Raw genomic sequence first — 26,904 nt, forward strand, 5'->3', positions numbered from 1 at the left:
GCCAGTCTCCTGCCCTGGGTTTCCTATATCAGCTTCCTCTCCTGTGATTACCCAGCCAGACAAAAAGTGATGCTGCTGTGTGAGGTTGTGATGGAAGGGACTCTTTCTGTCCGCTGCCTTGTATAAAAAGGCAGATCTGGGACTTTTCTGGTGGTGTAGTGGATAGGAATCTCCCTGCCAATGCAGGGGGCACAGGTTCGATCCCTGGTCCAGGAAGATTCCACATACTGAGGAGCAGCTAAGCCCATGCCCCACAGCGACTGAAGCCTGTGCAGCTAGGGCCTGTGTTCTGTAACAAGGGAAGCCACTGCAGCGAGAAGCCTGTACACCATGATGAAGAGTAGCCCCCACTCACCGCAGTTAGAGAAAGCCTGTGCAGAGCAGCAAAGACTCAGAAAAAAGAAGCAGAGGAGAACCTGTGACCCCAGATCTGGAGCTGTAGGGGAAACAGCAGTGCAGTGTCCGTGCTAAGAGTGGTAGCCAGGAAAAACTCTGCCCAGGACTTAGTGGCCAAGGGCTTGGGACAGGCTGTCGAGTCAGCAACTCCCCATTCATCCTCCAGGTGTTCAGTGAGGAGCGGCGCTCGGTCTTTCTCTTGAGCCCGGGTCTCCCAGAGCAGAGGTGGAGTGTGGGCGGAACTCTTCCTGCAGATAGCAGGGTGGGGAACCCAGTGGTGGTCCCTACTCTCCACCTGCAAACCGTGGGCACATGTCCAGGTAGATTCCAGTCTGCAGAGTAGACTGAACAAGAGGGCGAGTGTCATATCCTCTTCACTCGGGGGGTTCCCATTGTGAATCAAGCTCAGATATCCACATGGGAACTGCTTGGGCGTGGTGAGTTCTTCAGGGTTGCATGCCAACATTTTGCTCAGGAAGGACTTCCTGGGGCTTCACTGCGATGGGAGGTGAAGAAGGAAGTGGAGACGTGAAGAAGGAAGTGGGCAGCTGTTTCGGGAGGCAACAGGAAGCTGTGAAAGCATGCGGACCTTTGCCCCCAGCTGAGCCATCCCCTCTGTCTACTGGCTTAGGCGTGTCTGGGTTTTATTTTCTATAAGATTTTCTTTTTATGTGGACCATTTTTAATGTCTTTAGTGAACTTGTTACAATACAGCTTCTGTTTTATGTTTTGTTTTTTTGGCCCCAAGCCATGTGGGATCTTCGCTCCCCGACCAGGGATCAAACCTGAACCTCCTACCTTGAAAGGCCAGGTCTTAACCACTGGACCACCAGGAAAGTCCCAGTGCCAGGGTTTTGAACAATCTGAACCACTGCCTTCCACCTCCCTCTACTGTCCTGTGCAAAGAGAGGCACCTCCTCAACCCCAAATAGCCAGGCACACTCCATGGAGACTGCTCTGGGTGGATGTCTAAGGAATTAGCTCCCTGGACTTACAGGAAGTATAATGGGGCATGCAGGGTGAGGGGCGTTGGGCACAAACCAGGCTGACACAGCCTCCTAGACACTGCCTCTCATTCTGTGGGGCTGACACAGCTGTGGGGTGAGCGCATTTCCCAGTGGTGGTGGTTTGCTTGGTGGGAAAGCATTGCTCTAGGGCAGAAACTGCTGGGAAAAGGCAGAGTTTACACCCTCTGCCCACAGAAACCCAAACCTCTTAGCAAGTTGTGACGTTCGTCTCAGGCTGGAGAGGAAGTCAGTGTTGGCATCATTGGGTGGTTCCCCAAGCAGGTTCCCCAAGCGGGTTCCCAAAGGTGGCATGACTGCTTGGCCTGGGAACGGCCTGCCTCCGGCCGCCCCTGTAGCTCTTAGGGCAAAGCAGGCCAGGCCTATTGTTCGTGGGACTGCCCCTTTAGACTGTCTGAGTCCCTCATTGGGGCAGTTAGCATCATAATCAGATCAAATCTCAGCTTATGGTTTTCCTCAGGGAGGTAGCCACAGGGATGCGCTCTTGTTAGGGGGAAGAAAGGATTAAAAAATTTTAGCTTAGAGACCTGCCTGGCAGTCCTGTTCTTAAGATTTCACCTTCCAATGCAGGGGGTGTGGGTTTGATTCCTGGTTGGGGAGGTAAGCTCCCACATACCTCGAGTCCAAAAAACCAGAACAGAATACGGAAGCGATATTGTAACAAATTCAATAAAGACTTTAAAAATGGTCCACATTAAAAATATATATATATTAGCTTAGTGCTATGTTCCATAAGATGGTGCTAGATCGAAATTTGCCTCATTGATTCTTTTGGGGCCTGCAGTGGCTGCTGACCCCGTGGCCAAGGGACTGTGTTCAGCCTCCATCGTAGGGAGAAGTCCTGAAACTGGGGGACCTGGGAGCTTGTGACCAGGGACAGGCTTCAGTGCTTGATGAATCAACTCTGGTGTCTGGTGTCTGGGTGTGTGTGGGTTGGGGGACACATATCCCCGGGACTGATGCAGGCTGTGACCTTGCTTGGCGTGTGGGGAGCCTGGGGCAGAAACAGCCTTGAACTTGACGCTCTGAGCCCCATAATTATGGTTACCGTATGCTTCCAATGTTTTGAAGTTGTCCTGTTTCCAGATATTCTTTTGCCACTTCCATATACATTGAAGCCTCCTGGGAATTCTAACGTTTCAGCATCCAAGTGACGCTCTCCGGACTTCCTTCAGCACTCACTATAATCGCACGTCCGACCACATCCTTGTTTTCTCATGTAGAATGTACGGACATCGAGCCAACAGCTCGAGTTCCGGGTCCAGAGCCCTGGGGTCGTCCTACCGAAAGAAGATGTCAGTGAGGGGAGTGAGTAGAAGAGCCTGAGCTGTAGTAAGGAGGGTGTTGGAAACACTGGTAGCCGTGGTGCTGACTCTCCGTTCAGGCTCCCACCCGAGTCACTGGCTGTGTCCACTAGACAGGACCTGCCCCCCGGGGTGCATGCTCTCCGACTGTGCGTGCTTTCACTGGGCCCAGCCTGGGCACGTCGAGGTACCAGGCGCTGTATCAGGCTCTATGACCTGACCTTGGAATTCTCCCAATGTCCTAAAAGGGTAGATAGGCAACTGTTACATGAAGTGATAAGATACGTCCACAGATGGGGGCTTGGATGGGAGCGGGTGACCGCAGGAGGCTTTTTCTGGCAGATGTGCCATCCAAGCTTGAGATTTAAAGGATGTGAAAACGTTAGGCCAGAGTACAGAGCGGGGTTTTTCTAAGATAGAGGGGTCCGTGTTCTCCCTCAGCTCTTTCGGGTCTCCACTCGAGGTCTTCCTTGTCTCCCCATCTGAGATGGTGCCCCCTCAAGCTCCGTTCCCCTCCTTGTCTTCTTGTCTGACGGCACCCTCTGCCCAGCCCCTTCCCTGTCTCCCCGTCTAAGACGGTGCCCCCCACCCTCCACGCCTCTCCTGTGTCGCCAACCACAATGGCGCCTCCGTGCTCCCTTCCCTTGCTGTGTGTCTGTTCTTGTCTGCGCCATCACTACGTGGCCATAGTTATATGTGAATTTGTTTCCCAGCTCTGTGACTAGTCTCCTCCACTGCAATATAGTCCATGAGGGCAGAGACTTTGTTCACGGATCTGTCCATCGCTCCTGCAACGGGACCAGGCTCCTAACAGATGGTCAGTCACTTATTTGGCAAGATAAAGAAGTGAGTCTAGCGTGAGTGAGGCAGGCCAGAACGGAGGATAAGGGGGCATCTCTGAATGTCAACTGCGCTTCCTGTACCGCACCAGACTTCTTCCTGTTATTTGGACCTTGAACTCGGCCTCGCCTGCTCTGGGACGCACAGCTTCCTCCTGCCACTCTCCGTCTACTGATGACCCCACACGGAGACTGCCGTTGGCAGCCTCCTGGCCTGGCGTGGCCCATGGCCACGGTGACAGGGTGCTGACAGAGGCGAGGCAGGTCTGGGAGAACTCAAGACCGACGTCTCAGCCTCAGCCGACACACCAGGGCCAGACGCCCAGCCCGGGCCGGGCTGTGTTTGCGGCTGCCGGCTCCAGGTTGGCTTGTCACGACGGCTCCCGGGTGGCGTCTCTGTCTCAGATCTGGCCTCTGAGTCCCGCTGCGCTCCTTGTTTTCCATCTGGAGGAGTCTCTGCTCTCTTGCTCATCCTCAGCCTCTTCTAATAACCTGGCTGGAGCTTATAAACTCATGTGCGAAGAATAGTCGGCAATGATGGATGCACGAGGTGCTCAGCTGCTCAGTCATGTCCGACTCTTGGTGACCAGTATGAACTATAGCCCACCAGGCTCCCCTGTCCATGGGACCTTCCAGGCAAGAATACTGGAATGGGTTGCCATTCCCTTCTCCAGAGGATCTTCCTGACCCAGGGATCGAACCCGCATCTCTTTCATCTCTTGCACTGGCAGGAGATTCTTTACCAGCTGAGCCATCAGGGAACACCTCCTTATTGGTATTTACTCAAATGAATTGAAAACTTATGTCTATATAGTAACCGGAACATGAATGTTTGTAGCAGCCTTATTCATAATTCCTTCCAAGATGCCCTTCATTGGGTGAATGGATAGTTAAGCCGTAGTACATCCAGACATTGGAACATTATTTGGTGGTAGAAAGAAATGAGCTATCCAGCCATGGAAAGAGGAGCTTTAAATGCATATTACTGCGTGAAAGAAACCAATCTGAAAAGGCTACATACTGTATGATCCCAACTATATGGCATTATGGGAAAGGCAAAGCTATGGAGACAGGAAAAAGATCAGTGTTTGCCAGGGGCTAAGGGGTGGGTGTGGGGATGAAGGGATGGAGCACAGAGGAGTTTTTGGGTAGTGAAACCATTCTATAGGATACTATGTTGGTGAATACATATCATTATACATTTGTTCAAACCACAGAATGGACAATACCAAGAGTGAACCCTGGTGTAATCTCTTGACTCTGGGTGGTTACGACATGTCTCTGTGTGTTCATAGATTATAACAAAGGTACCATTCTGGAGGCAGATGTTGATAGTTGGGGAGGAAGCTATCCATGTTAGGGGTGGGGGGGTCTATACCTTCTTTTTTTTTTTTAAGTTTTTCCTTTTCTCGTTTCATAGGATATCTGGTGTCACCAACTGTAAAGGGGAAAGCCAGTTCTCACATTTTTATTTAGTGCTATGATTACTGAATGTGGATTTCACCTTGATCTTCAATAAAGTGATTAAATAATGATCAGTAGTAATTAGCAAGAATTTATGCAATCCATGCTGAAATTTGTATTCGATTTCTATAGTAGCTGTAAAAAAAATTATGGAATGCTTCATGAATTCACTTGTCATCCTTGCTAGTCTTCCCTGTATCATCCCAGTTTTAGTGCCTGCACTGCCAAAGCCAGCACTGTTTCTGCTTTTCGATTTTGCTATGAACCTAAAACTACTCTGAAAATAAAAGTAATAAAAAAGGTGGAGAGAAGGGCAGGGGTGATAACGGGCAGGGGTGACACCATGGTTTCTGCTGGCTGCCTGTGTGGCCTTCACTGGAGCCCCAGCGCCCCTCCCCATGCCGGGTGGTGCTGAGGAGCTGGGGAGGGTTCCTGGGGGCACTGCTGTGTCCAGGCTCGGGGGAGTGACCGTGACCCTGCGTTGCTCCTGGCAGGTGGCGTGGAGGCGGTGATGGTACGGCTGGTGAACGGCTCGGGCCCGCACCAGGGCCGTGTGGAGGTGTACCACGAGCGGCGCTGGGGCACCGTGTGTGACGACGGCTGGGACAAGAAGGACGGAGACGTGGTGTGCCGCATGCTGGGTTTCCCCGGCGCGGAGGATGTGCACCGAACCGCTCAGTTCGGACAAGGTAGGGCGCCCACCAGAGGAGAACGTGGGGCGAGGGACCGAGTCCTAGGCCTGCCCTCCCATCCAGGGTCCCCTCGACGGCAGTCCTGCCGCGTGTCACCCGGCCTCCACCTGGGTCCTTCCCACCTTGGGGGGCTCGCAGCCTCCAGTCACCCGGCCTCCACCTGGGTCCTTCCCACCTTGCGGGGCTCGCAGCCTCCAGCCATCCTTCTCCAGACAGTTCTGACCATTAGAACATTCCTTCCTTCCCTCGAATTGGACTCCCTTTCTCTTTGTCTCCTGCTGGCCTCCACTGTTGTGGACTGAATGTCTGTGTCCCCACTACCCCATCCCTCCCCAGCCAAATCCATATGGGCGTCCCTGGCGGCTCAGCGGTGGAGAATCCGCCAGCAATGCAGGAGACACAGGTTCCATCTCTGGGTCAGGAAGATCCCCTGGAGAAGGAAATGGCAGCCCACTCCAGCATTCTTGTCTGGAGAATCCCGTGGACAGAGGAGCCTGGTGGGCTCTAGTCCATGGGGCTGCAAAGAGTCAGACACGACTGCGTGACCACACAACAACATGTTCATATGTCAAAATCCTGACCTCCAGTGTGATGGTATTAGGAGGTGGGGCCTTTGAGGAGGTGTCCAGGTCACAAGTGCAGCTCTCATAATGGGACCTTAGTAAAGGAACCTAAGGGTGTTCTGCCCGCTTCCGTGAGGACACACAGGAGCCTCCTAGTCGGAAGGGGGCTCTCCCTAGAACCGCAGCATCTGAGCACACAGGCGCTCTGATCTTGGACTCGCATCCCCCGGATCTGTGAGAAATAAACGTCTCTTGTTTACAAGCCGCCCAGTCTGAGCCCATGAAGACAATCGCGCTCACTGAAGCGCTCTTGTGAAATCTGTTGTGACAGCTGGTGGAGAGCAGCCGACTGACCCCAGCGTCCTGGCCTCTGGACTGAAAGGCCCAGTGCGCAGGGAGTTCAAAGGGTCCAGCTCCACAGAGCACAGCCCACCGGGGGCGAGTGCTTCCCTCCCGCCTGAAGCTGTGCCCTGGGTCTCAGCCTGTTTTCTGCAAGGAAAGCTGCCATCTTTGTTTGCAGGAGAAACAGAAATGGGGAATCAGTCCTTACTTTTCCATTTTCAGCTCTGATGAGGACTTCTCCCTAATATGTGGAAGCAAAACGTTTTAGGGGGAAAAGTCATACATTCTTTTAGAAGAGCCACACTAGGTCGTTTGACTGTCATAGGCAGGGTTAGCCTAAAACTCTTCCATCCTCCCTTGATTTAAAAAAAAATATTGTTTTTAAATTATGAAAGTCTGATAACACTTTTACAGGAGACTTGGAAAATACAGAACCAGATTATATATAGTTCTACTTTATTTTTTACTTTATTTTTTAAAGTAGATAAATTAAGATGTTTAGAGTTTCAATATCAAACTCAAAAAATGAATAGAACAAATATATAGAGAAGTAGAAGGATATAATAGATCTGAAAAGCACTGTGAAACCAGTTCAACATAATTAACACTTATACAATTTTCACACAAAAGTCGGATACAAATTCGAGTTCCCATAGAATATAAACTAGGAGACACTGGAACATATCTGGTTTCCCTGATTGCTCAGACGGTAAGGAATCTGCCTACAATGCAGGAGATCCTTCCTTGATGTTTGTATCATATGGCATGACGGGAAACCCTACAATTGCCACTCAAGCCTTTTTAAAATTAATTTTTATCAGAGTGTAGTGGCTTTACAATGTTGTGTCAGTTTCTGCTGCTGCTGCTGCTGTCGCTTCAGTCGTGTCCGACTCTGTGCAGTCCCATAGACGGCAGCCCACCAGGCTCCCCCGTCCCTGGGATTCTCCAGGCAAGAACACTGGAGTGGGTTGCCATTTCCTTCTCCAGTGCATGAAAGTGAAAAGTGAAAGTGAAGTCACTCAGTTGTGTCCAACTCTTTGTGACCCCACGGACTGTAGCCTACCAGGCTCCTCTGTCCATGGGATTTCCTAGGCAACAGTACTGGAGTGGGGTGCCACTGCCTTCTCCAATACGTATACATATGTCCCCTCTTTTTTGGATTTCCTTCCCATTTAGGTCACCACAGAGCGCTGAGTGCAGTTCCCTGTGCTACACAATAGGTTCTCATTGGTTATCTGCTTTATGTATAGTATCAGTAGTCATATATATGTCACTCATGCTAAGTCACTTCAGTCTTGTCCAACTTTTTGAGACCTACAGACTGTAGCCCGCCAGTCCAGGACAATCCTCTGTTCATGAGATTCTCCAGGCAAGAACACTAGAGCAGGTTGCCATGCCCTCCTCCAGGGGATCTTCCTGATCCAGGGATCGAACCTGCAAGCCTTACATCTCCTGCATTGGCAGGCGGGTTCTTTACCACTGGGGCCATGTGGGAAGCCCTTATATATGTCAATCATAATTTCCCAATTCCTCCCACCCACTCCTCTTTCCTTCTTGGTATTCATACGTTTGTTCATTACATCTGTATCTTTATTTCTGCTTTCAATAGGATCATCTATACAATTCTTCTAGATTCCACATATATAAAAATATTGTATATTAATGCCACTGGAGTCTTTACATCAGGTGGTGGGAAGCCAGACTCGACTCTGCATTTGCATCAGATTGGCACCATTAAATATGAATATGAAGTGGCTCAGTTGTGTCTGACTTTTTGCAACCCAGTGGACTGTAGCTCGCCAGGCTCCTCTGTCCATGGGATTTTCCAGGCAAGAATACTGGGGTGGGTTTCCATTTCCTTCTCCAGGGGATCTTCCCGACCCAGAGTTCCAACCTGGGTCTGCTGTGCTGCAGGCAGACTACTGTCTGAGCTACCAGGGAAGCCGTAAAAGTGAACTGTGGCCCGACATCCCCATCACTGTGGCCCGACATCCCCATCACTGTCCAGTAGCCTAGGTCATGTGATATTTGAGACCTGGGCAGGTAGGCAGGCTGTTACTCACAGGTCCACAGCGGGAAATGGGGCCTTCTGTCCCAGCTGCACTTCCTTCTTCCCAGGAGCCAGCTTCTGGCTCCTTCCATGGGCAGGCACTAGGCTCAGCGCTGGGGCGTGGAGTTGGGTCAACATAGTCTCTGACCTCAGCATGTTCAGTTTAAGGGGAGGCGGACATGTTCACAGATTCTAAACAGCGTGGGAAGGGCTCGCCTGCCCTGCTAACTGTGGGGCGGGGCGGGGAATGCCCACCTCTCCTGGCAGAGGGCGGGTTGCGCCTCAGGTCCAGATGCCCCTCTGACCACAGATTCCCTTCAGGCAGGTGCCCAGACTCCCGACCCCAGTCAGCTCACCCTCAGCCTCACGGAGTCTCCCAGGCCCCCAGCCCCAGCCCCACCTTCCACCGTCTCTGTTTCTCTTACGGATGTGCTTTCTGTCCTTCCAGGCGGGACTGCAGACCTGTCCCTCCCCTTCCCCTCACTCACTCCCCTGTCCCTTCTCTGCTGAGTCCCTGGGTCCTACAGATTCTACCCATGTCGACCTCTTGGGCCCTTGACTCTGTCCCCTCCTCTTTGTTCTTACTGTTCTTAGGAACTCAGGCTGGGTAGGGCAGTGGCTCAGAGCTCAGGCTCTAGGTCAGAGCCTAGCTAGCATCCCATATCTGCCACTTACTGGTTGGTGTCCTGGAGCAGACTTCCTAACCTCCCCAGGCTTCAGCCCTACCACTTTTGCAGGAGGATGGCGAAAGAAAAATGAGATCGCTTATGGCAAGCAATTAGCACAGCGCAGGCCCAGTGGTGCAGTCATTGGCTGCTTGTTGGGAGGAGGTGGGGCACCCTCCAGGAGCTCCTTCCCGCACGCCCTGCTCCCCACCTCCTCTTCCAGGCCTTCCTCTTCCTGGCTACCAGGGCTCTTTCTAAAACGGTCTCTGGCTTATCACTCCCCTGCCCAACGCTCAGTGGGTCTTTACTGCTCTCAGGATCAAGTCTGGTTTCTCAGCTTAGTGCAGCAAGGTCTGTCCTAAAGTGCCTCACTCCTCGGCGGAGCATCCTTCAGCCACATGCACCCAGATGTGGGCTCTGAGCTCATACAGCTGTTTTTGATCTTCGTGTCCTATCGCCTGCTCTTCCTCAGGTTTGCAATGCCTTTCCCGCCTCTTCACCTAGCTAATTCCTTTTCAGTTTATTTGCTGTTGTTCAGTGGCAAAGTCGTGTCTGACTCTTTGCAACCCCAAGGACAGCATTCCAGGCTTCCCTGTCCTTCACTATTTCCTGGAGTTTGCTCAAGCACATGTCCAATGAGCCGATGATGCCATTCAACCATCTCATCCTGTCATCCCCTTCTCCTCCTGCCTTCGAGCTTGCCCAGTCAGAGTCTTTTCCAATGAGTGATAGGTACTGCATAAAGTGGCTACAATCCTTTGGCCACCTGATGGGAAGACCTAACTCATTAGAAAGACCCTGATGCTGGGAAAGATTGAGGGCAGGAGGAGAAGGGGATGAAAGACGATGAGATGGTTGGATGGCATCACTGATTCGCTGGACATGAGTTTGAGCAAACTCTGGGAGTTGGTGACGGACAGGGAAGCCTGGCGTGCTGCAGTCTATGGGGTCACAAAGAGTCAGATACAACTGAGCAACTGAACTGAACTGAAAGTGGGAGGGAGGAAGGAGGAACAGGAGGAGAGTGTGAGGAGAGAAGGAAGGAAGAAACTTGTGTGCCTGCAGAATTTTCATCCTCCCCGAGCCATACAAGAAACTGCCGAGCCTGGCATGCTCTTGGTGGTTTGGCACCATAAAAGTTTTCCTGGCCAGGGCTCAATAATTAAATGATCAGTGTCCCTGGGAAAAAAAAAGCAAGGAAAGACCCAAGTGAGGAAGACTTGGAGATGATTTTTTTTTTAAATTTTAAATTGGTCCAAGAGCTGTTGGAGAGGGAGGGAGTACAGTTGGAAAAGATGGAGGTGATGGCTGGAATAGGGTCCAGAAAGAGATGGAGGGGTTAAGACCAGGGCAGTATCCAGGGAACTGGTCCTGGATACTAAGAAAATCTGTGAAACATGCAGACAGACAAAGGAGGTGAGGGTGGGTACAAATGCAGGTGGATTTGTAGGTGGGGGTGGATGGATGGATTGAGAGTGTCCATTCTAATTATATTATCATCAGCATTTTTGCTCTTTTTTTTCTTAAGATCAAATTTAAATACTGGGAGGTGGCTTAGTGCAAGGGTCAGCAAATGTTAAAGGGTCAGCCAGAAGTAAATATTTTAGGCTTTGTGGGCTAGATGGTCTGTCTCACAACTATTCAACTCTGCAGTTGTAGCACCAAAGTAACTGCAGACGAAAGTAACTGCAGTCTACAAGGTAGATGTTCCAATAAAACTTTATTTACAAAAGCAAGAAGTGGGCTGAATTTTTTTGCCACCTCTGAACTTAGTGACCCATAAAGTGCACTGGATATGTGCTTCTGCAAGGAACAGGGACTAGACTGGCTGGACATCAGAGGTCACTATCTCCTCCTCCCGTAATCGTTGTGGGACAGGTCTGCTAACCTTTCTGGGGCCTCAGTTTTTCTTTCCCTTAAATATCTATTTGATAGCTGTCCTGCCTGCCTCTGTGTGGTGCTCTGATGGCAGCCCTTAGGATTCAGTGTAACTCATCCCTTCGATTAATATTACTCCAAATAAACATGCAGCAGCTGAAATGTTAGTTCCATGAAGCTGAGATTTTTTTGTTTTTTCTTGTTTTGTTTTTGTACCATTTTTAAAGATTACTTTCCTGTTACAGTTATAACAAAACGTTGGCTATAGTCCCCACGTTGTACAGTACATCTTTGTAGCCTATCTTACACCCAGTTGTTTGTACCTCCCGGTTCCCCACCCATGTGTTGCCCCTTCCCCTTCACTGGTGCCCACTAATTTGTTCTCTGTACATACGCATTTTTTGGTATAGGCATTAGTTTGTCATGTTATCTTAGATTCCTCCTGCAAGTGATATCATAAAGTATTTGACTTTTCTGACTTATTTTGCTTAGAGTAATGCCCTCCAGGTTCATTCATGTTACTGCAGATAGCAAAGTTTTGTTCTTTTCTGTGGCTGAGTAGTATCCCGTTGTATATATAATATATATCACGTCTTCTTTATCTACTCCTCTGTTGATGAACACTGGTTGCTCTCCTGTCTTGGCAACTGTATAATTATGGTGCTGCTGTGAACATTGGGGTGCATGTATCTTCTTGAATTAGTTTTTGTTTCTTGTGGATATGTGCCTTGAAGTGGGATTGCTGAATCATATGGTAATTCTATTTTTCGTTTTTTGAGAAACCTCCATACTATTGTCCACCAATTTATATTCTTACCAGCAGTGGGTTTTTTTAAAAATCATTTTCTGTTCACTAAGGTAGCCCAAACACCCAGAATAGCGCTGAGCATGGAGTAGACACTTAAATATTGAATGAATGAATGGTGAGAATAAAATAAAATCTCTGCTTACTCATCCCAACCATCCCCTCACATTCCAACAGCCCCTGAGGCTCCAAGTGTCAGAAGACCTGGCCTCTGGTCTCAGTTTTGCCTCCATAAGATAAAACCTCACCGTGTAGCTTCAGTTTTCTGACTCTAAAGTGGGGAAACAGAGAACCCCCTTCCTGCTTCATAATGGGGCTTGTTATGGAGCTCAGGGAGAGAACCAGCATGGAGGAGCAGGCCTACTCTAGAGCAGGGCTCTCAGACTTGAAGGCATGCTGACTGGTGGAGGTGCTGTTAAGATACAGTGTGTTAGTTGCTTCAGTCATGTCCGACTGTTTGTGACTGTAGCCCCCAGGCTCCTCTGTCCATGGGATTCTCCAGGCAAGAATACTGGAGTGGGTTGCCGTGCTCTCCTCCAGGGGATATTCCCAACGCAGGAATCAAACCCAGCTTCAGGTTGCAGTGGGCCCAAGACTCTGCATTGCTGATGAGCTCCCGGGTGATACTGACCTCCTGGTGCTCAGGCCACACAATGAGTGTCAAGTGTCAGCTCTCATGGATGTCAACTGACACAATGATTGGTATCTGGACTCATGAGAGTTCTAGCCTCTCTGACTCGCGGGGAGCAGAGATGATCTGTGAGTTCACTGGCCCCTTTAGTGATGTCCCAATAACTGCAGATATGAGCATTGCTGATTTAACAACCCTGTCCTCATTTTATTAGCTCTTCCATCACTGAACTCCCTAACCAACCCCCAGCTAGAGTTTGGAGTTTCGTGATCCTGTGGACGCGTTAGGACTGGTAACCTCGGGCCTGTTTTGTATTTGTCAGTCTCCTTCATTTGCTGCTTTATTTGTTTTGGGTGTGACTAATCCCACGGAGCTCTTGGGTCTGCAGCCTTTTCCTGGGTAATTTGTAAACTGATGTGTTTTCCAGAAGACATTTAATCTGAGAATTTTTGCTCAGCCTCAAAGGGCTTATTGTGTAAGAGGTACACTGTATCCGGCCAGGGAAGAGGCTGTGATGAACAAATAACATTAACAAAGACAGCAGAAAGAGATCTCTCCTCCCAGCCCTGTCCCCTAGTTCACTGCTCGGCAATCCCTTGAGCGGATGATGAATATCTCAGCCTAACAAAAATATGTCCAAACCACTAAGTCCTTGCAATCAATTTGTTGTTGCTCAGTCGCTCGGTCATGCCCGATTCTGTCACCCGGTGGACTGCAGCACCCCAGGCTTCCCTGTCCTTCACTATCTCCCGGAGCTTGCTCAAACTCATGTCCATGGAGTCAGTGATGCCATCTAACCATCTCATCCTCAGCCACCCCCTTCTCCTGTCCTCAATCTTTCCCTGCATCAGAGTCTTTTCCAAAGGGTTGGCTCTTTGTATCAGTGGCCAAAATATTGGAGCTTCTTACTGGGCAGCAAAATGGCTTAGTTATTCCCTGGATGTGCTTTGTAAAAGGATTTCACATGCAGTCCAAGGGTGACAGGTTTTAAGGATTTTAATACTCAAAGAGTCAGACATGATTTAACAACTAAACAACAACAATACCCGACAATTCCTCTAAAAGGAGAGGTTGTCTGGCTGCCGAGAGACGGGACAAGGAGGCATGGTGCTAGGATCAAATGCTAGGATCCCTGAACTGCCTTTCGTGTAGGGTTTTGATGCATTTCAAAGCCCTTTAAAATACAGGAACTGTTACTTCGTTTGGGCTTCCTTTGTGGTTCAGCAGTGAAGAATCTGCCTGCCAAGGCAGGAGACTCGGGTTCAATCCCTCGGTCAGGAAGATCCCCTGGAGAAGGAAATGGCAACCCACTCCAGTATTCTTGCCTGGGCGATCCCATGAACAGAGGAGCCTGGTGGGCTACAGTCCAAGAGGTTGCAAAGAGTTGGATACTACATAGCGGCTAAACAACAACTACCTCGTTTAACTTGCCCAGATTGAATGGCAATATTGGAACGCAGTTTCTGACCTTCAACCCCATGATTTCTGGTACCAGCTCTTGAATGTAACAAATAAGTTTACCCAGTAGGTTCTCAGTTTACTTAGCTTCAGCACCAAAAGTCTCACATCCTGGGAATCCCCTCCTACTTTTACAACTGACATGGTCCTCCTGGATGGGCTGAGACTTGAGATTTGTCCTGCTTGTTGTAAAGCCCTATTTCTGCTGTACCAGTGCTTCTCAAACTTCAGTGCAGGACCACTTGGTTCAAATGTAGATTCTGGTTCAGTAGGTCCTGGGCAGGGCATGAGGTTGTGTATTTTTAACAAACTCTGATGCTACTGATCTAGGATCACACTTTGAGTAGCGAAGCTCTGAGATAAAGACTCCATGGGAGATGGGAGCCCTGAAGCTCAGGCAGCATTCCAGAGGGCTCCTGAGTGAGCTCCCACCATTAAAGATGTGGCTTGGCCATCAGCCCAGAGAACCCACCAGAACATGGTTGATGGCCCTGCCAGTTCATCAGTGGGGGCTCCAGGTGACTTCTCCCCTCTCCGCTGACCCCGTCTGACCCCAAACAAGCCCTCTCCATTCCCTTGAAGCCACACCCAGCTGACCTATTCCCTTGACGTTCATTGAAGACCTCAATGCCAAGTCTGTGTCTCTTGAGACTCGGGTACAATCCTGGGAAAACCAACTAAAGACTCCCTGCATGGGCACCTTCAGACCATCAGGTTGGTCCTCGTAAGAGCTGAGTGAACAAGGTGCAGTGAACAGGTGGGCAAAACTCAGCTGGATTGTCTTAGGGACCTTGTATTTTGGGAACTGACCTAGTTGCTTATGGTTATGGATGCTTCCGCCTGTCATAACATATATGTGTGGTGATAATGTTAATTTCTGAGATCTGCTGTCATTCCAAGGACTACTGTTTGAAGCTCACTGTGTGAGACCATCAGCTTAAAATTTTAAAATACTGGAGGTGATGTTGACACAGATATTTGGTTATGGGGTGCTGGATCTATCTGAGTTAGATCTCTCTGACATTGTCCCTCTGATTATGTCTTGTCTGAATATTCGGCAGCAAAGGCTGCGAGATACATCTCAACAGAGGGGACTTCCCTGGTGGTCTAGTGCTAAGACTCTGTGCTTTCATTGCAGGGGGCACAGGTTTGATCCCTGGTCAGGGAACTAAGAGCCCACAGGTTATGTGGCATGGCCAAAATCTCAAAAGCTATTAAGCATCTTGTATAAAGTGTGGGCCTGAGAGGCAGCAAGACTTGGGCTTGAGTTCAGACTCTGCCACTTACAAGCTGAGCAACCTTGCACCACTTGCTTTCTGAACCTCAGTTTTCCCATCTAGAAAAAGGGTTATTCATGCCCATCTCACAGCACCATGGTGAGAATGGACGAAGATCATATACGTAAGAGGCCCGACACATAGGAGCTGCTCAGTAAATGCCATCGTGGTTATTGTTTACTCACTAATTCGTGTCTGACTCTTTGTGACCCCATGGATTGTAGCCCACCAGACTCCTCTATCCGTGGGATTCTTCAGGCAAGAGCACTGGGGTGGGTTGCTATTTCTTCCTCCAGGGAATCTTCCTGACCCAGGGATTGAACCCACGACTCTTACGTCTCCCGCATTGGCAGGTGGGTTCTTTACCACTGAGCCACCAGGGAAACCCATCCTCACTGTCCGGTATTGTTATTCTGCTTTCCAGAAACTGAGCCTAGAGAAGATGCATTGGTCTTGGTGGAGCGGAGAAGGCAGGGGAACCACTCGACTAGAGAACTGGCAGCAGAGCTCGGGGCAGACGGCAGTGCTCCCGTCTGTCCTGCGCTCCTGCGTCTCTGCTAAGACATCGTGTCCGCTTGTCTCCACAGGTACAGGGAGAATTTGGATGGACGATGTTGCCTGCAAGGGCACCGAGGAAAGCATCTTCCGCTGCAGCTTCTCCAAGTGGGGGGTGACAAACTGCGGGCACGCCGAGGATGCCGGCGTGACGTGCAAGAGACACTAACAGTGGGCCCAGCCCGAGGTTGGGCCCAGCTGCCGAGCCTCCTTCCTGCATTCCTGGGGTGGGGGCAATGAACGCCTCTGCCCTCTGCGCCCAGCCCGGCACCCCCAGACCCCTGTAATTCCCATCCCAGGACCATGGTGACCTGTCACCCTCCTCCTCTTGGACATCTATTCCAAAGCACAACTCTGGGATCCACTGCCTGTCTCTCCCTTCCACCACGGTTCCTGCATGGAGCCCTGGTCGACTGGATCTCCTTTTTCCGGAGTCTTCTAAACACTGTGCCTTCAGGGCCACCTGTCCGTGTTCTCTGTGATCTGTGAGTTACAGATGGGTCCTGGCCACCAGTGTAGCAGTGAGGATGGGCAGGAGGCGTCCCAGGTCGATTACTCTGCAGGTCATTCCCAAACCTCAGGCCAAGAGTTTTGACCAGCAAGAGACGATACTGAGTGATTCGCCTCCCCCCCTTCACTCTGCCTCTGCACAGCGTTTGTTAGTTCGGGAAAGTGACATAGAGGAGGGGCGGCTCTAGGAGTGAGAGGGAGATGCCAGCCTCCTGCAGGAACCAGTCTGGAGTCCGAGAAGGCAAGTGAAAGGAACATTTACTGAGTGACTGCCACGTGTGCTACGTAGTATCTCGGGTGCTCAATTCATGTATCACTTTGCAGCTCTCCTGCAAGTCATGCTGGCTTGGGTACCACTTGACCTCCAGGTAGCACTCAACTGACCCATTCACCTAGCCTAGCAGTCAGATGGAGAATGAGACCATTGTTTCGACCTGAACTCTCATTACGTCTTTGCTTAGATTCAAGCAAGAAGCTGGCGTGCAGCACAAGTGTGGCTAGAAGATGACATACTCCAAATCCCATAGGGTGTAAGTTCAAGGTTGGATGTAACTGGCTTCCAAGGCGGCCATCCGCATAGGAGGATGGATTTGGAGGGTGACATGGGAGCTCTCTGGGTTAAACCAAGGCCAACCCTCAGTCATCTGGCAATCAGGGTTAAAGCCACGTTGCCTGTGTCTCAGAGCTGTCTGGAGGCGATGATACAGAACCTTCCAGGCCTCTTTGGGTGTCATCCTGTGGTCAAGAAAACACATGTCCTGATGGAGCCTATTAAGACTGAAAGGAAGTGCGGATTCCCTACTACATCCCGGGGGAGAGGAGGCTGTGGGCCTCTGGGAGCCCCAAGTCTGCACCCCTTTCCTAGTGATGGGGAGATCAGAGTCTGCTTTTGACATGAGGAGGAGGTCATGCTGGGCATTTCTGTGTTCCAGGCCTGGGGAGCTTCATGATAGCGCGTGAGCATAGGCCCACCGACCCTGGGGGAGTCACAGACTCAGACACGCCTCAGATACACAATCACCTGTCCTACCTGGTAAGCATCGCCTGCCCGGGGAAAGCGATGGCTGGGACCCTCTGGGGATGAGACCAGCAAAGCTCCTGGCTGACAACTAAACCAGTACATGCTATTGGTTGCTCTTTACTTATGATATGCTTATTATCTGCTATGTCTACATAACGTGCATGTACTCATGCATCTTTTTCCAGAGCCAATATATGTGTGCAGATATGGACACGGCCCTCTTTACTACATAGCTCAGTACATCGCAAATTTGCATTTAAAAAAAGGAACATACTCAAGGTGGAAGAAGGTCACATTAAGTGAAATAAGTCCCCAAGTCTGTTCTGACAAAGAATCCAGCTATCCCACCAAGGAAGACCCATGTAACTTTCTTACCTGGTCTTTTCATTCGGGAAAACATAAGTCTTGCTTTACATCAGTGAAAAACCATGGTGATATGTGTTCGAACTTTAAAAGCAAAGTCTACTAGTTTACATTCCTACTTAAAAGGACGTGGAAATAGCCATGATCCTGTATTTCAGGGACTAAAGGAAATTAGGCCAGGCCTAAAATACATCAGACCTTTTGTAAGAATTTCAATAAAGCTGAAAACACGATGCTAACAAGTTTCCCTCACATTCTTTCTCATGGAAAACTCGGTGAGCATGGGAAGGGGGTGGTCAAAAATTGGATAGGTCTGATCATTTTTCAGCAGGAATTGGTAGAATGGACAGCTTATGAGAAGCTGCCTTAATACTTCCAGAGGATGATAAACAGTCTAGAGCAAGAACTTGATGGCATATGAAGTCTTAAGCCCTATTAGGTAACCTAAGGAAAGGATCTCAAGCAAACGAATGATAATTAAGATCCAGCTTATAAGAGAATTGCTTTTGTATTCACGAAAGGAAAGGCCACTTGTCAATTTACTCACTTCTACAGAGCTATTAGCAGACAGTAAAGAACCTCCCTGCAATGCAGGAGACCCAAGTTCTATCCCTGGGACAAGAAGATCCCCTGGAGTAGGAAATGGCAACCCACTCCAGTATTCTTGCCTGGGGAATTCCATGGACAGAGGAGCCGGGTGGGGTCACAGAGTCAAACATGACTGCATTCTTACTTGAGGAGGTGCTTTCATCCAGAGTTCCATTCACACAGAGAAGACCACCCAAGGTCTGTGAACCCACCGGGCCTCATCACCCAGTGAGAGGCAGGAGCCCCCAGGCCCAGGACCCGGGCAATGTGTGGGGTGACCCGGGTCACTGGATAGTCCCGGTCACACGCTCATAGCTGCACCTCTGGGAGAACCTCTTGGCCCCAGGCTGGCTGTGGGCCCTAATAATTTGCCAAAGGAGGTCAAAAAATAGACTTTCTGGAAACACACCAGAGGCATTGTGGTTTCCTCTAAAAAGCTGGGTGATGCCCACCCCCAAAGCACTGTGGCTCCCACTCTATATTCAGGCCGTGTGGCGAAGGGGACTTCTCCCCTCTAATGTCTACAAGGCCCCATGTTTCCCTGGTCTCAAATACCCGAGGACCCATGGTGCCTGTGTGGGTTGTAGTCAAGCCGACAGCTATGGTGGGTTTGAGTCACAGAAGAAGTTACAGCACTCTGCACCATAGCCACCTGGTGGCTTCTTCAGCCTCATTGTTTCCTGATGGGTATTCTGACATTTCCATGAGATGTCAACTGTGTGAAGCCCCTGTCTTTCTCTTCTTGGAACAGCTCTCCCTCAGCCTTCCACTTAACACCTTTCCCATCCCTCCTTTTCTCTTCTCCTGCACCTTTCGATGCTGGGAGCTGAGGTGAGTTCTGACTGAGGGGAGCTTTGTCACTGAATACTCCACCAGCTCACCCCCCAGCTGGAACAGGCTAAGGAGTTTTCCAGGAGGACTCTTGGTCCCCTAGGGTAGTGGTCTCCAATCTTTTCAGCACCAGGGATCAGTTTTGTGGAAGACAATTTTTCCATGGACTGGGTGGTGGGGGGAGGAGGTTTCAGGATGATTCAAGTGCATGACCTTTATTGTGCACTTTATCTGTATTATTATTACCTTGTGATATATAATGAAATATATACAGCTCACCATCTTGCAGAATCAGTGGGAGCCCTGAGCTTGTTTCCCTGCAAATGGATGGTCCCATCTGGGGGTGAGGCAGTGGCAGCCGCTCCCCATTGCTAACACCACCACCTCAGACTGTCAAGCATTCGATTCTTACAAGGAACGTGCAACCTGTATCCCTCCCTTGCATAGTTCACAGTACACCTTGAGTGCCTACAGAATCTGACGCCTCTGCTGATCTGACAGGAGGTGGAGCTCAGGCGGTAATGCGAGCAATGGGGAGCCGCTGTAAAACCAGATGAAGCTTCTCTCGCTCACCCACCGCTCACCTCCAGCTGTGCGGCCTGGTTCCTGACAGCCACCCGCCAGTATCCGCCTGTGGCTCTGGGGACTGGGGACCCCTGCCCTACATGGGGACCTCCCACCCCAGCTGGAGGGAACTTGAACAGCTCTCACTGTGAGCTCTGCTGCCAGTGCTTTCCTCAGAAATTGTTCTACCCGCCTCCCAGGGTTCACACAGATTCAGCAGACAATGCGAGGGAACCCTGTGCACTTTTCTGGAACTTTCTTTACGTGGCTCCCTAGTCTCAGATGCTGTGCCCAGCAAATTCCAGCCACCTTGGCCTTCCCAGCCTCCAGTCTCTGTCTCCTCACCTCATCAAGTTTTGGCAGAGAGCCTAGGCCAGTGCAGGCTGACCTCATGGGCTGTCTTTTTCTCAAGGAGCACAGACTTGTGCTATTGAGGTCTAAGGTCTAAAGATATTTTGTCCAGTATTTTGACTCCCTAAGTCGTGTCTGGCTCTTTGCGATCTCATGAACTGTAGCTGGTCAGGCTCCTTTGTCCGTATGATTTCTCAGGCTAGAATACTGGAGCGGGTTTCCATTGCTTTCTCCAGGGGATCTTCCACACCCAGGAATTGAACCCAGGTCTCCTGAGGTGCAGGTAGTCTCCTGCATTACAGGCAGATTCTTTACCACTGGTGCTTCCTGGATCCAAGTCTTATTTTCACAAATTACTAGATGAACTTCCAGCTTTCAGGACCATCACCTATAACTCAGAGTATCCTACACACCTAATGTTACAAATATTTTTCAAGAATATGTTAAATTAAAAGTGTTTTAAAAATCTAAAGCGTTATGTAAATTGTTTTTGTTCAGTCACTAAGTTGTGTCTGACTCTTTGCAGCCCCATGGACTGTAGTACTGCAGGCTTCCCTGTCCTCCACTATCTCCCAGAGTTTGCTCAAATTCATGTTCATTGAGATGCTATCCAACCATCTCATCCTCTGTCGCCTCCTCCTCCTTTTGCCTTCAATGTCCCCCAGCATCAGGGTCTTTTCCAATGAGTTGCCTCTTCGAATTAGGTGGTCTAACATGGAAGACTTTGACCTTTGGTTTACTGGAAAGATGGTCATTATAATTTAAAATTTTAAGAATTGATCAAGACAAGACAAATACCTTAATAAATAAATTCTGGGACCAAAATAAAGTATAGTTCATTATAGTATCATATTGTCAGAGTATCTGCCACAGATTTATCTGAATTGTCAAGGAAACACAGAATCTGGGCTTTTAAAAAATCACTCTGTGGGAGTCTGCTCATGAGACAGAAGGGCCTCTAAGTCCAGTTCTTTTCTGGAAGGGCAGACAATGAAGTGTCCGTGATGTGAACAGCTTCAAAATACATTTTGCAGCCCATTTCTCCAGTTTTACTGGGTAACAGGCCAGAGCGTACAGGAACTTGAAGGGCAGAACAGACAGGAGAAATGGGAATAAAAACTTTCTGTAGTTCCCACCGCTCCAGAAAGCCCACTGTTAGCTCTCTGGTGACATCTGCAGGCTAACAAGAGAATGACACATTTGAAAGCCTTCCAGGAAGAATACTCCCTCTAGGGTCAAATCAACCAGGTAATTCTAAAGCTGAGTCTAACGTGCATAGGAATCACCTGGGGATTTGGTTCAAACTCAGATTCTTATTTAGTAGGTCTGATTTGGACCCGAGATTCTGAAGGTCTATTTCCTGGGTGATGCCCAAGGCTGCCTGGCCACCTCACCTGATTGAATGTCAGAGTTGGGAAGGGTATCAAAAGTCATCTGTTCAACCTCCTTATTTGACAGGTGAGGAGGCATGAGAACAAGGGGAGAAGGCAGGCACCCCCACAAATATAAGTAATGTAGGATGTTTCATTTCTCTCAGTCTGCCTTCCATGTCTATAGTAATAAACTACATGAGCTCAGAAAGGTTTTCCAGCTCTTATGCTTAGTGATGACATTACTTGCTCAAGGCCACAGGTCTTTGCCTCTTCCGACAAGCTCAAGAGATCAGGTTGGATGGCAGAGGCCCCTGAAGATTAATCCAATTACCAAGTGCCTTGGGCATAAAAAAATGGCTGTTTTGTACAATTGAATGATTTTTTTTTTCCTGTTTCTCCTTGACTTCCTTGTGCTCCTGGCTGGGAAAGTAACTGGTTCTAGATGAAGTAGAAGATCTTCCTGGTTTCCAAATGAAAGTGATATTTTCCAGATGGTAAGAGACCAGTCCAGATTGCAGACGGGGAGTCCAGGGTCAGAAATCACAGAAATTCTTCCCCTGTCATCTCTAGCTGCAGTTACAAAGAAAGGGCACCTCCCAAAACAATCGCTTCGGCACGTCACCCACCAGGTTACAGCAGGGTTACCTCAAGCCTGAGCCTCCCGTTCCCCACTGTACCCACCTCTCCAGGTTCTGTGGAATCCCCCTCCCACCCTCACCCGATGTCACAGTTGCTCCCTGCAGCTGTGCTGTGGGAAAAACAAACAGGACTGTAGATTTTTAATTCAAGGACCTTTAGAGACAAATCCAGCTGACTCTGAACAACATTAGGTATCCTTGATCCAAGTTTTGGAGTGAATTACCTTGAAAGAAACAAAAAACAAAAAACAGCTGACACTGCATTTTACAATTCAAGGCCTTAGAGTAAATTACCCCCAAACCACGATTAATTGGCAGAATATGAAAATAAGTGCTGACTCATGGAATTCATTAACATTACCATTTAAAGTAGTAGTTCAGCTATATGAAATTAGAAATGCAAGAATTGGATGGACACTTGTGTGTATGCTCTGGCATGGAGCAGTGGAAAATTCCCTGAATTGGGAAGCAGAAGATAGGGGATTTATTTCTGAATCTGCCACTTACTAGATATATGTCCTTGGGCAAGGTATGTAGCCTCTTTGGGACCCAAATTCCTACATTTGTAAGATGAAAGGACTGTGTTAGATATTCTCTCAGTTCCCTTCCAGCTCTGATTTTTTTCGACCTCAAAATCTGTATGCTTGCTTGCTTGCTAAGTCGCTTTAGTCGTGTCTGACTCTTCTCAACTCTATGGCTTCACAACCCTAGCCCGCCAGGCTCCTCCGTCCATGGGATTCTTCAGGCAAGAATACTGGAGTGAGTTGCCATGCCCTCCTCCAGGGCATCTTCCCAACCCAGGGATTGAACCCACGTCTCTTACATCTCCTGCACTGCAGTCGGATTCTTTACCACTGAGCCACAGAGGAAGCCCCCAAGCCTGTAAAGGTTTCACAAATTCTACGAAGACGAATGCCAGCAAGGGCTCTCTTACACCTTCATGTCACACACAGAACTGTCTCTCCTGCTCAGGAACTGTATACAGTCATCCCTCAGTATCCACAGGGAATTAGTTCTAGGATCTCCCATGGAGACCAAAATCCAAGAATGCTCAAGTAGCTTATATTAAATGGTGTAATATTTGCATGTTCACATCCTCCCAGATATTATAAGTCATCTCTAGGTTACCTATAACACCGAATCCAACGTAAATGCCAGGTAAATACAGTTGACCCTTGAACAACTTGGGGGTTAGGGATGCCAACCGTCCTCGAACTAAAAAATTGGCAGTGAACTTGACAGTTAGCCCTCCATATTTGAAGCTCCACTTCTGCACATGTACGACCTTGGGTTGTGTAGTACTGTAGTATATATTGAAAAAAACTGGTGTATAAGTGCATCTGCACACTTCAAACCCATGTCTTCAAGGGTCAACAGGAGTCGCTGGTTTGGGCAGATTCAAGGTTTGCCTTTTGGAATGTTCTGGATTTAGGGGGAATATTTTTCACACATGGTTGGTTGAACGGCAGACTCCAGAAATTCAAAGGCCCACAGATGCAGGTCAACTGTATACAGCTAGTTGTTTGTCATCTAGGACCTTGATCATATTCAGTTGTGTTTCCTTACCGCATAGTAGGACCTCATAAACGTTGAGTACAATGTTTAATGAAAGGAGTAAAGTCTTAAGTTAGAACTTTAAAATTCTGGCAAGGCTTAAGAACATAATTTTCTTGGTCATACTTCCAGTTATTGTCCCATGTACTCCTCTTTAAAGCCAAATGTTATGAGACCACAGCTGACTCCATTTCCTCTCTTCCTCCTGACACCTACCCCTTGAGGGACACTGAAAGAGTTCAAAGCTCACCAATGATTTCTGTGTTTGAGTGATATTGTGAAATGTGTTCACTTGATCTTGGCACTGGTTCCTGGGACAGAATTCCTAAAACCCTTGTAATTTCCTTGTGATGAGGATAAGAGAGGAGCTTAGAGACGAACTGGGAGAAGGCAATGGCACCCCACTCCAGTACTCTTGCCTGGACAATCCCATGGACAGAGGAGCTTGGCAGGCTGCTCTCCATGGGGTCGCTAAGAGTCGGACATGACTGAGCGACTTCACTTTCACTTTTCACTTTCATGCATTGGAGAAGGAAATGGCAACCCACTCCAGTGTTCTTGCCTGGAGAATCCCAGGGGCAGGGGAGCCTGGTGGGCTGCCGTCTATGGGGTCGCACAGAGTCGGACACGACTGAAGTGACTTAGCAGCAGCAGCAGCAGTAGAGACGAACTGAGAGAGTAGCGCTGACATACGTACGCTATCGTGTAAAACGGGTAGCTAGCGGGACGCTGCTGAATAGCACCGGGAGCTCAGCTTGGTGCTCTGCAATGACCTGAAGGGGTGGGATGCGGGGGTGGGAGGAAGGTTCAAGAGGGAGGGCGTATATGTGTACCTATAGCTGATTCACTTTGTTGTACACCAGAAACTATTACAATATTGAAAAGCAATTATACTCCAATTTTTTAAAAAGGATAATTTGCTTGAATAACCACGCTTCCTTAAGCCAGCCAGTTATTTGTGGCCAGTTGCTGACTCACCATGATGGATGATCATCATCAATAAAAATAAACCCTTACATTTTCATGCTGCTGCCGCTGCTAAGTCGCTTCAGTCGTGTCCGACTCTGTGTGACCCCATAGACGGCAGCCCACCAGGGTCCCCCATCCCTGGGATTCTCCAGACAAGAACACTGGAGTGGGTTGCCATTTCCTTCTCCAATGCATGAAAGTGAAAATTGAAAGGGAAGTCGCTCATTTGTGTCCAACTCCTAGCGACCCCATGGACTGCAGCCTACCAGGCTCCTCCATCCATGGGATTGTCCAGGCAGGAGTACTGGAGTGGGCTGCCATTGGCTAATTGAAGGCAGCTTTACATGTCGTCTGATTTGGCTTTTGTCATTGCTCTGTGAGGTGGTCACGGCTGTCATTATTATGAGTATGTAGGTGGAGCCATAGGGGCACAGCCAGTTTAGGGACTTTGCCTGAAGTCATATCGCTGGTCCTAGCATCTGAATTTTTGTGCCTCCTTCCCAGATTTGTATGTTGAATCCATAATGCATAATTAACTTAGTGGTATGAAAAGGCAATAGATGTGTCTGGCAAGTAGAATCTAAGGTAAGAGGCAATTGCAGTGATCCAGGAGAGAGAACAGGGTTATGGAGAAAGGAAATAGCTTTAGACATGGACAATGAGGGCCCTCCCTGGTATCCAGCAGCTAAGACTCTGCGTTCCCAATGCAGGGGGTCTGGGGTGGATCCCTGGTTAGGGAACTAGATGCCACATATTGCAATTAAAGATCCCGCATGCTGCAAAAAGACCCAAAGCAACAAAATAAATATATTGTTTTACAAATAGAAAAGGATGGTGAGGACCAAATTCTAGATGTATTAAGAAAGAAGAATTGATAGGAGTTGACTGGCTTGAGGTAGAAGGTGCAGAAGAGGTTTCTGAAAGCATCAACAGAAAAACATCAGAGAGGGAGCAATTCTTTCAATATGGAGGGAGTGGATGGAGGTGGGAGGAACACACAGATTCAGTCTGAGTCATGCCTAGATTCCCGATCCATGGAAAATATGAGCTAAAAATGGGGTATATAGGTTTTTCACAAACACTTTTATGCACGTGTAATACAATTCCCCCACTTGAAGTGTACAATTCAGTGGTTCTTCTTCTCTTCACAATATTGTGAAGCCATCACCACAGTCAATTTTGTAATATGTTCATTGGCCCCAAAAGAAAGCCCATACATTTCAGCAGTCACCCATCTTTCTTCTATTTCACCAGACCGAGGCTACCACTAAGCTACTTTCTCTATAAATTTGTCTTCTAGACATTTTGTAAAAATGGAATCATGTAATATGTGGTCTCTTGTGACTGGTTTCTTTCACCTAGCATAATGTTTTCAAGGTTTATCCATATTGTGGCATATGTGTTTCATTTCTTTTAAATTGCTGAATAATATGCCATTGTGTGGATAGACCACTTAGCTATGTATGCTCAGTCATGTCTGGATTCTTTGCGACATCATGGACTGTGTAGCCCACCAGGCTCTTCTGTCCATGGGATTTTCCAGAATATTGGAGTGGATTGCCATTTCCTCCTCCAGGGGATCTTCCCCAACCAGGGGTCAAACCTGAGTCTCTTGTGTCTCCTGCATTGGCAGCTGGATTCTTTACCACCTGGAAGACTACATTTGATACCTACTCATCAACTGATGAGTGTCTGTTGTTTCTACCTTTTGGTTCTTAGAAATAACGCTGCTATGAATATTTGCACAAGAGCTTTTGGGTGGGCATAAGTTTTCATTTCTCTTGGGTTTATGTGCTGGAGTGGAATTGCTGGGCCATCCGATAAATCTATGATTAAACTTTTGAGGATGTGCCAAACTGTTTCCCAAGGCAGGATTTCTACCAGCCGTGTATGAGGTTTCCAGTCTCTCAGTCTCCTTACCAATGTGTCTCAGGGGCTGATGAAAACTTCTGGTGGCCTACCTCTTCCAGGAAGATACCATATCCCTTAAGTAAGAGTTGGGAGGAGAAGGAGCCCTGTGTCCTTGACTTCACCTTCCTGGAATAGAGTTTCTGTTGCACTGACATGGATGAGTCACGGTTCAAATGCTACAGACCCTCACTGTTCTTACCAAATTTTACTATGTTTTCGGAAATAAGTATTTCTTTAGGTTCTGTATACCCTAAGGACAATTTCCAGAGACTTTAAATGTTAGGATT

General features: G+C 48.7%; 1 protein-coding gene across 1 annotated transcript in view; it reads left to right on the plus strand.

Annotated features, from left to right (window-relative positions):
• Window positions 1-18,077, plus strand: part of SCARA5 (scavenger receptor class A member 5) — a 134,048-nt gene extending 115,971 nt beyond the window's left edge. The window contains exons 8-9 of the mRNA XM_018051873.1: window positions 5,523-5,717; window positions 15,977-18,077. Coding sequence (XP_017907362.1) covers window positions 5,523-5,717; window positions 15,977-16,113 — 332 coding nt within the window. The 3' untranslated portion in view covers window positions 16,114-18,077. The remainder of the gene's footprint in view (window positions 1-5,522; window positions 5,718-15,976) is intronic.

Source organism: Capra hircus, chromosome 8 (genome assembly GCF_001704415.2).
Source record: "Capra hircus breed San Clemente chromosome 8, ASM170441v1, whole genome shotgun sequence".
NCBI lineage: Eukaryota > Metazoa > Chordata > Mammalia > Artiodactyla > Bovidae > Capra > Capra hircus.